Source organism: Teleopsis dalmanni, chromosome 2, assembly GCF_002237135.1.
Source record: "Teleopsis dalmanni isolate 2A chromosome 2, ASM223713v2, whole genome shotgun sequence".
Lineage (NCBI taxonomy): Eukaryota > Metazoa > Arthropoda > Insecta > Diptera > Diopsidae > Teleopsis > Teleopsis dalmanni.
Window position 1 is genome coordinate 43,447,112 of NC_051847.1, and position 8,695 is coordinate 43,455,806.

The window sequence follows — 8,695 nt, forward strand, 5'->3', positions numbered from 1 at the left end:
CTCGGAATTCACAATTACTCCAGAACCGTCGGTTAAATAGATCGGCAGAAAACAATGAAGATGTAAGAAACCAGGATAGAATTACACGTGCTAATGAAAGTCAAGAGCAACGCAACGAACGCCAGGAAAATTAATTGCAAGGGGAAACAACGTTCGCCGGGTCAGCTAGTATATATATATATATATATATATATATGATTTAATATATCAACTATACATTTAAATTTTTAAATGTAGTAGTAACTTTGAGTAACTCTGTGAAAAACAAGTGAATTCCACCAGTAAAATTTCGAGTTAAAGAGAGCATCTAAGAGAGCATAACATCCCCGTCGAAATTTGAAAATGCTACACAGACTTCAATCGTACATTTAATTTCAGGTAATATTTGTGTTGATGTGTAAATTAGCTGTTTTAGTTTGATTTAAATGTTCGTATTGTTTATTTGCGCGGCACTGGTGAAAGCAAAAAAATCTAAAATATTAATTGTATTATTGTTATAAATAAATCAATAGAGAAATGGATCAAAAAACATAAGTGTTTTGTTAAGTAAACTAAATAATACAACACAGCCAGAATATAAAGTAATTAATATACTTCGAGTTAATATTTGTCTGTAATAATAATATAAAATACATTTTTTATATTAAATTTAATCACCAACAATACTCTAACTCGCTTTATTAAAATAAAATTTCAATTTAACTAAAAATTATTTTTTAATAATTTTTAAAAATATTTATGTTTGTTCTTTCTATTTCTACTGTTTTGTTTTTCAAAAACAAATCTGTTCTCGCCAGATTTTACATAATGATGTTTCATTAAAATTTGTGTAAAAAGCGTAATCTGCTACTTTGTGCAAAAATAATAAATTTTATTATTTTTGCTTTGTGTTACGCCCATAGTTTGTACTGGTGTTTTACTCGAGTTTACTACGAGAAACTTGTGGGACAGACATATTATTGAATAAAATTTTTCTCAACAAGCAGAAGCTCTCTTAAAACTTTTAAGGAACCTTTTAACACATAAAATCTTACAGCTGAGTGGATACAGAATATAACATATACAATATATATTAATATAAAACATAATTTAGTACATTTTTTCATCCTTACACAATCTAATAATGTAAATAAAATAATAAAATTTTTCATTTATTAAATAGTTACTTAGTTTTTTTTTTATATTTTAAAACTTAAGAAAAAATGCATAAACAATGTAACACAAAAATGAAAGACTTGCCACAAAAATCAAAAATTCACCACAAAAAAACTGTTAGTTGGCAAGTCTAAGAATACAAATTGTGTGTGGTGAATATTATTGAAATGACAGCGTCAATTGTGTTTTGTTGTTTTTATCAATTTTGCTACAATTGCGTGTGGTTGTGTGAATGAAAATATATTGAGATCTTAAAAAAAATGATAACTACGTTGTGTGAAAAATATTAACAAATTATTGCAAAGCAAAATATATGGAAATATACATATAAAAACATATTGGCCACAATTAATAATTGTCTCCCAGCAGCAAATTGCTGGAGACACTAACAAAATATACACATTGGTGCACTAACGATTTGTTTTTGCAAATTGCAATAAAACGCAATGCAACAACCGTCATGGTCATGGCTGCTGGTCTTCTACTGGCTATTGGCGTTCCAACAACTATGGTGTGTAAGTGATGGCACACATGTACAAGGAGTATTCAATACACAAGAATTCTTCAAGTTCATTGTCAAGTTTGGCTTCCAAAAGGCGGAGGCACACTCGCAACGTGAATCTTTTGGTTATATCTATGGCAACATAACATCGAAGGATTCATTTGCAACACCAGTAACACTGGTTGTACTGGACAAGGCAACTTTTGTGGATTTCTACAGCAATCGCACCTATTACAATCGTGAAAGTGCGTGCCAGCACATGTTTAGACGGGTGCAAATACTGGCTTATGACTCTGCTTGCAATACACACGCAAAACGAGATTTTTTGCGACGTGTGCCGTGTCCACAGGGCGAATTGTGTGTAGATGAAGATGCACCTGGAAACGTTGTGCCTGGAAATCAATTCACTTATGTTATCAGTGAAGTACAACAACCACGGTAAGTGTTGGAGGAGAAGTACATGTCATTTTATCAAATTTACCCTAATATTATTCTAACACCTTAGATAAAGGAATGTGATAAGCACGGTAAACTTGTAACTTACATGCCATTTGGCATATTAGATAAGAAACATTTAACAAAAGCTATTATATTCCATTGTAGAAATTTAATTTTCTACGTCACGGAAATTGTTATTAAATATTTTTTAAATGCAATCTGTTTCGCTTCGCAAACAGAAAAGAAAAATAAATTCACCTAAACAGACTGCTCTAAATAAACCTTCAAAACAAAATCTGTTTTTATATATAAACATATTTACGTTAACATACGCGTGTATATATCAACAATACAAAACCATACGGTTCTGTTTATTGTTTACGCAGCAATCGGTATTACCTACCATTCATGCCGAACTGTTAATTCAACAAAGTTATTAACGTGAATTGTCTTCTCATTATGCCTCTTCGCTTTATTCGCCCGTCATTGAAAGTAAAAGTATACCAGTCTTGTTTTTTCCACTGAAATTAAAACGTGTTTTAAATTAGTTTTAAATTAGCAAAGTAATAATTGATAACTGTTTCGAGACATTATATTTCTCTGTAGTTGTTTCCATTCATTATAACTTAGAAGCAAACACACTTCCAAAAATTAACACGAGGAAGTCGTAAAGCCATTGAACTAACTATAATTTATAAAGAGATACTTCTTATTCTTAGTTGATCATTAATTCCTCTTAGAATATTCCTTAAATCTGTTTCAATATTAAAGACTATAATACTTCTCATACCTAATTAAATACATAGTGTAAAGACTTTAGATATAGAAAGGTACTTCTTAAACTAATAAAAAAAAATATTGTTGTTGTAGTTTGCTACTGTTCGAAACCTCTCTTTTAAATACAATAATTTATATTAAGTAAAATAGTCACTGCCATCATAACTGACCTAAAACACAAATTTATATAGTCTCACTTGTATGAATCGTGGAGTAATATTAGCTTTAATTTCTCCGTATTAGGTTTCTAGGCTTTTAAGCTTTTTAGTTAGAATCTTATTTCACTTTAATTATGCAGATCTGAGGTTAATTATTGCTTAGTATGATGAAGTGATAATCTAGACAAGGTGTAAAGGCCGGTTTTGTAAATACCTCGAGTTAAGCAAGAGTAAAAGTGCTTAAGTGCACTGGCTCAAAACAACTCCCACATAATAATAAATATATGTCAAGTCATAGAAAGAGACTAGAGAGAGATTAGATAATATTAAAAAAATATATAGGTCTGTAAATAGTTTAGGCTTAGAAGAATACTTTGTTGTTGTGTGGTGAACCGCGGATATCCATCGAACAAATAATATGAAAAAAATTGCAAATGCATGTACTACGTTTAGGGTGTGGATAGCTAATAGTAGTATGAAATTCGGGGGTTGGAGTGGATTGTTTACGTGTAAGAATAAGCGGTAGTGGTAGGTTCGATTTTATTTGAAGTCATCCTAAATCAAAGCAGAGAAACCTAGCCACTTCAATGGAACAAAGCCAAAGATCGATTGGACTGAAGTTAATGGTTTTTGGACTAGGAAACGGGAAATTAATTAAATTTATGGTATAAAATTCTCGATACCATAAAATTCTCTAAGTCAATAAATATTTAAAATTATATTGTAACTATAAGGAAGATTCTCGAAGTCTCATTATGAAGTAAGCTTTGGATGTCCAAAAAAAACTCTACCGAACAAATCTTCAGTCGTGGAACTCTTTATATCTTAAATATCTGTCATCCAAATAACCGAAACTCTCTAATTTTTGAAATTTTTCAATTACACTATTAGTCAAAAAATAATAATGAAATATAAAAAGTACAGCTTAACTAAAAACCGAAATCAAAATTTCTTATCTGTTATATAGTCAATATACAGATCGAAAAAAAAGTCAAAAAAGTTGGTTTTGCTTTAAAACTTCACAATAAACAATTTATTGTACATTTATTCATAATCAATCATCATTTCCAAGACTTTATCGTATACATATTTCTTAGCTTCAGTACCCCAAATAAAGTCCAAGTGAGCCCATTTTGGAAATTCTACCAAATAATCGAGATGTACATTGGGTAATTCATCGCGTAGTTGTAGCACATCTTTAAGATCGCACATCCAATCGTTGGCGCCATAGTACAACATCACTGGTGCCAAAGCGTTTTTGATTTTATAATTTGGAGGATACATAGTACCATATTCATAGGGATTACGTATAACACTATAATCGAATTTGCGGAATTTCTTTGAATTATGTTCCTGACAGAAATGTAAGTTTTGGTTAACAGAAGCACCAGCGGGAGAAGTGGCTTTGATATGTTCAAGTAAATCCTATATTTTAATTAATTAAAGACACAATTATAGAGTATCAATAATATTGTATTAGATATTGTACTTACTCTATCCAATTGTTCTGAATCATAACCACCAATTAAGAAGATTTCATTGGCACACATTTCTGCATATGGTGAAGTTGCTTGACAAGTCGCTATACCCATATCTTGTTTAAATTGATTACTAGGCATGAATTCCATAGAACCACAAAGTTCAACCATTGCATTAGGTTGTCCCAATATTGGTGCGAAAGCTCTTGTTAATGGACTCTTCATATTACCCATATAAGCAGCTGGACCCAATAAATGAGCTGACTTAATCTTATTATTGTATTCAGGTCTTTCAGACATCATAACCAAGTATACAGTAGTACCCTGAGAGTGACCAACATATTGCAATTGTGATTTTTTAGTATATTTAAGTATGTAATCAATCATATTTGGCACATCGTAAATACCAATTTCATGCCAACTGAAATTCCAGAATATTTGCCAGTATGTTGGCCAATACTTATGTTTCTTTGAATAAGTATTACCACGTGCATTGCCCATCCATACATCATAACCAGCATCGGAAAGTATATATGCAAGTGCTTTACCGGGACCCATCAAAACCCAATCAGACGATGAACTGAGCATGCCATGCATTAGGAATACAACTGGACGGTCACCGGTTGGGCCGGTTTTCTTTGAGTATGGTATGCGATGCATTGTCAAAATGTATGAATCATCTGTTGTTACTGTATGCTCCTCCATTGGATATCCATCATTCTCAATACGTTCTCCCTATATTTTCAAATATATCAAATACAAAAAAAACAATTTACATCAAATAAATTGTTATAATTGTTTATAACAGTTTAATTACACAGTCCGAGATGGGCCTTTCTCCTGCAGATACATATCCTGCTGCTAACAGGAATGTTAAAACACCGACACCGTATAATAAAGTCTTCATTTTTTGAACTACTTCTAAAAGTAATTGTCTACTCCTTTTATAGCAATTTATTTGCTATAGGTTTGATTTTTTATTTTGCAAACTCAAGTATATGACAGTCTTCCATTGCGATTGTCACAGATAAAAAAATCAAGACAATATGCTTTTATGGTATATCAAAATTTATTGCCGATTGATAATTTAACTACATTTCTTTTTGGAACCCCCACCGATATGGGAACTTATATAGTTAAACATTTATTTTGAAGACAATAAAACTATCAAAATTTTAGAAAGTAAATTTATTAATCTTGTAATAGTAGTTATTGATAGAGACTCATAGACAAATGGCAACGCTGAGCTGATTCATATTCACTAATTTAACAAATATATCTCTATTTTCGTTAAGGTTCCACTAAGCTATGGCACGTTTTGATCTATTTATTTCTAGTAAAACAATTTATCACATATTTTAAAATATTTTTGTGCTATTTATATAATAAATCAACTAACTATCCCATCAGTATTGACGTATTGAAAAACATTTCTGACGATCTGAAATTTACAGAAGGAAAATTATCTGTAGAGATAGTTCTAGGTTATAAATTTATAAAAATTCTTTCAATTTTGTATTATAAACAAAATTGTTTCTTTTTCTTTTTTCTTATCTCTGCTATGATAAACACTTCTACTAAACCCCCTTCGGAGTATTTTTATATGATATATATGATCTGCATAATAAATTTCTACCGATGACCAATGTTTCTTTACTAAAGTGTCTAGAGCTATTTTTAATTTCCTTATCAATTAAATCAATAACCAAACCACAAGTGTGAAACTCGAAAATCCAAATCATTGTTTAAGATTGTAAAATTTATTAGTTTTACTACTGATTACGGTGATTACGGTAATTATTAACTTTAATTTATTAATAGATTTATCTCTACCCAACATATGGCGAAAATTTGAGTTTGATTAGACTTTATAAGTTAACACATCATATATTTATGCGGTTCGAGAAGTAAAAAGACTTTAAGGGTCTGTAGTTTAAATATTTCCATGTCTCCTTTTTCTATTAAGAAATTAAATGTTTTAAATATCATTAAATTAATTAATGTTCTTTATATTTTTTAAAATGAAGTTTGTTAATGTTTGGTTTATGTTTTCTTAGCAGAAATATTAAAACACGTCCAGAAAATTCTCTTTGAATCGTTAAAGTTTGTAAACTAAGGTCTAATCAAAACTGAACTTTTACTTTTCACTAAAAAATATAAACTACAGTCATTCACCCTTCTGGAACCAAATTATATAGAATATATAGAATTTCGAGGTTTTTCTTATATTCTAAACTGGATTGGAATAAAGCTGTAGGAAATCTATAGAATACAATCTTGACAAACCTTATTAAATTTATACGGCTATATTGAATTTGATTCTACCATACAGCTCTACCTAGTGAAGTGATCCTATTTTTCTAAAATATTAATCTTAAACCTTTAAATAAGGTCATAAGGCTTTCATGATGACAGGCCTCACATACGAATTCAACTACAGCATTATTTAGTTGAACCTCAGTCTTTGCATTAGCTATTAGATTTATTCAGTTACATAAAGTTAATTCTACCACGTACTGCTTTCTAGTGTTATGTTGTTGTAGCCTGCAAGGCTTCCTAAGCGTTATCGCCCGTTTTTTCTAAAATATTAATCTGAAATCCTTAAATAAAATTAGAAGAACTACCGCTTATTTATCTTTTCTAAAATAATAATCGTAAAGCCTTAAATAATGTCAAAAGGGCTGCTGCTTTTTACGCTTCCAACTAAAGCATTATTTAGTTTAATCTCAGTTCTCACATTAGCTTTTATTCAGCTAATGTTATGGCCCATCTTTTCTAGAATATTATTCTTGAACCCTTAGATAAGTTCCAAAGAATTACAGCTTTTATGAAATCAACGCTTTACATACGATTCCGACTAAAGCTTTATTTGTTCAACTTTTTTAATCATCAACTTAGCTTCGTATCCAAAGATAGGCTCCAACCGATGCAATAAAGGTTTATTATTTTTTTTTTCTGTTGGTGGAACGGTGTAAATCTGTAAATTCTGTAAAATCAATTTACAGGGTTTGTGAATGTTTCAAGGGGATATGGTACACCTGCATACTTAGCAGTAATCGAATGATTTCTTTCATTATTGACTAAGGTAACTAAGGTATCGATACTAATTTAATACTAATCACATACTCATAAAGAAAAAATGGACAAAAGCGGGTTATAGTTTTAGTAAATAAGGGTTATAGTAAATAAATTAATAATTATACACAGAAGGTTCTTAACTAGATTTATTAGTACCTATATTAAACCTATATTAAATTCTCTTCTGTATAATAATGTATATATAATAAAAAAACCATTAGTGTACTATAAAATAATGCTTATTATTTATATGATAAATATATTAATAATTATATTTAATATATCTATTGATTTTGCAGATTTTGGTATGTTGCAATGGTGGCTTGTTTCCGCAATCGAACAACCTGCAAATGGCATGCATACGATCCGATGAAGTTTGGCAATAAAACAAAAGTGAAAATAACATCAACAAGAACTTTGGCAGATATTTTTTCACATACCTTGGAATATGATATTCATGTGGTCAATAATCATCCAAATAATTCGGCCACTCATCCGTTAACCTATCAATTTTCATACGACCAACAGAATCTATTGGAAATGTATTTAATATTTTTACTTGTTTACGTTATACTACTGCCAGTCCAAATTTATGCAGTACGTCTACAAAAACACCCTGTAACAAAATTGTTTACACTAAGTTTACTCAGCGAATTTGTTAGTTTAACAATGATAACAGCGCATCTGACCAATTTCGCTCTAAATGGTGTCGGTGAACCGAATATGCAAGCAGCTGGAGATATTTTAGATATTTTTAGTAGAGTATGTTTAAGCATTATATTATAATTTTTTTATCTAATATTTTATATATTTTCGCATAGACGACATTTATGCTAATATTACTCTTACTTGCCAAAGGTTGGGCAGTGACCCGCCAACAAATCAGTCGATCTGGCTGGATTATTCTTATGAGCATTTGGGTGCCATATTGTGCATTTCACGTATTACTTTATATATGGGACAAGGTTAGTTTATAGTTTTTGAATATTGTTTTTTTTATTAATAATATATTAAATATATTTTAATAATGATTTCAGACGGAAGTGGATATTATTTCCGACATTGATGAATATCAAACATGGCCCGGTTGGATTGTTCTCATACTGCGG

The 8,695-nt window shown here is 30.3% G+C and overlaps 2 protein-coding genes across 2 annotated transcripts; one reads left to right on the forward strand and one right to left on the reverse strand.

Moving 5' to 3' along the window:
* Positions 1-1,218: 1,218 nt before the first annotated feature.
* On the forward strand, positions 1,219-8,692 carry LOC119674408 (the record flags this gene model as incomplete). The annotated part of the gene is made up of 4 exons (XM_038085546.1): positions 1,219-2,095; positions 7,886-8,348; positions 8,408-8,551; positions 8,624-8,692. Coding segments are annotated over exons 1-4 (1,170 nt in total), but the record flags the coding sequence as incomplete, so codon positions are not given.
* Positions 4,031-5,431, reverse strand: LOC119682966 (lipase 3-like). The gene is made up of 3 exons (XM_038096550.1): positions 5,326-5,431; positions 4,524-5,243; positions 4,031-4,455 (listed from the first exon to the last, which is right to left on the reverse strand). The coding sequence occupies exons 1-3, from the start codon at positions 5,413-5,415 to the stop codon at positions 4,075-4,077; spliced, it is 1,191 nt and encodes a 396-aa protein (XP_037952478.1). The 5' UTR covers positions 5,416-5,431; the 3' UTR covers positions 4,031-4,074.
* Positions 8,693-8,695: the final 3 nt, after the last annotated feature.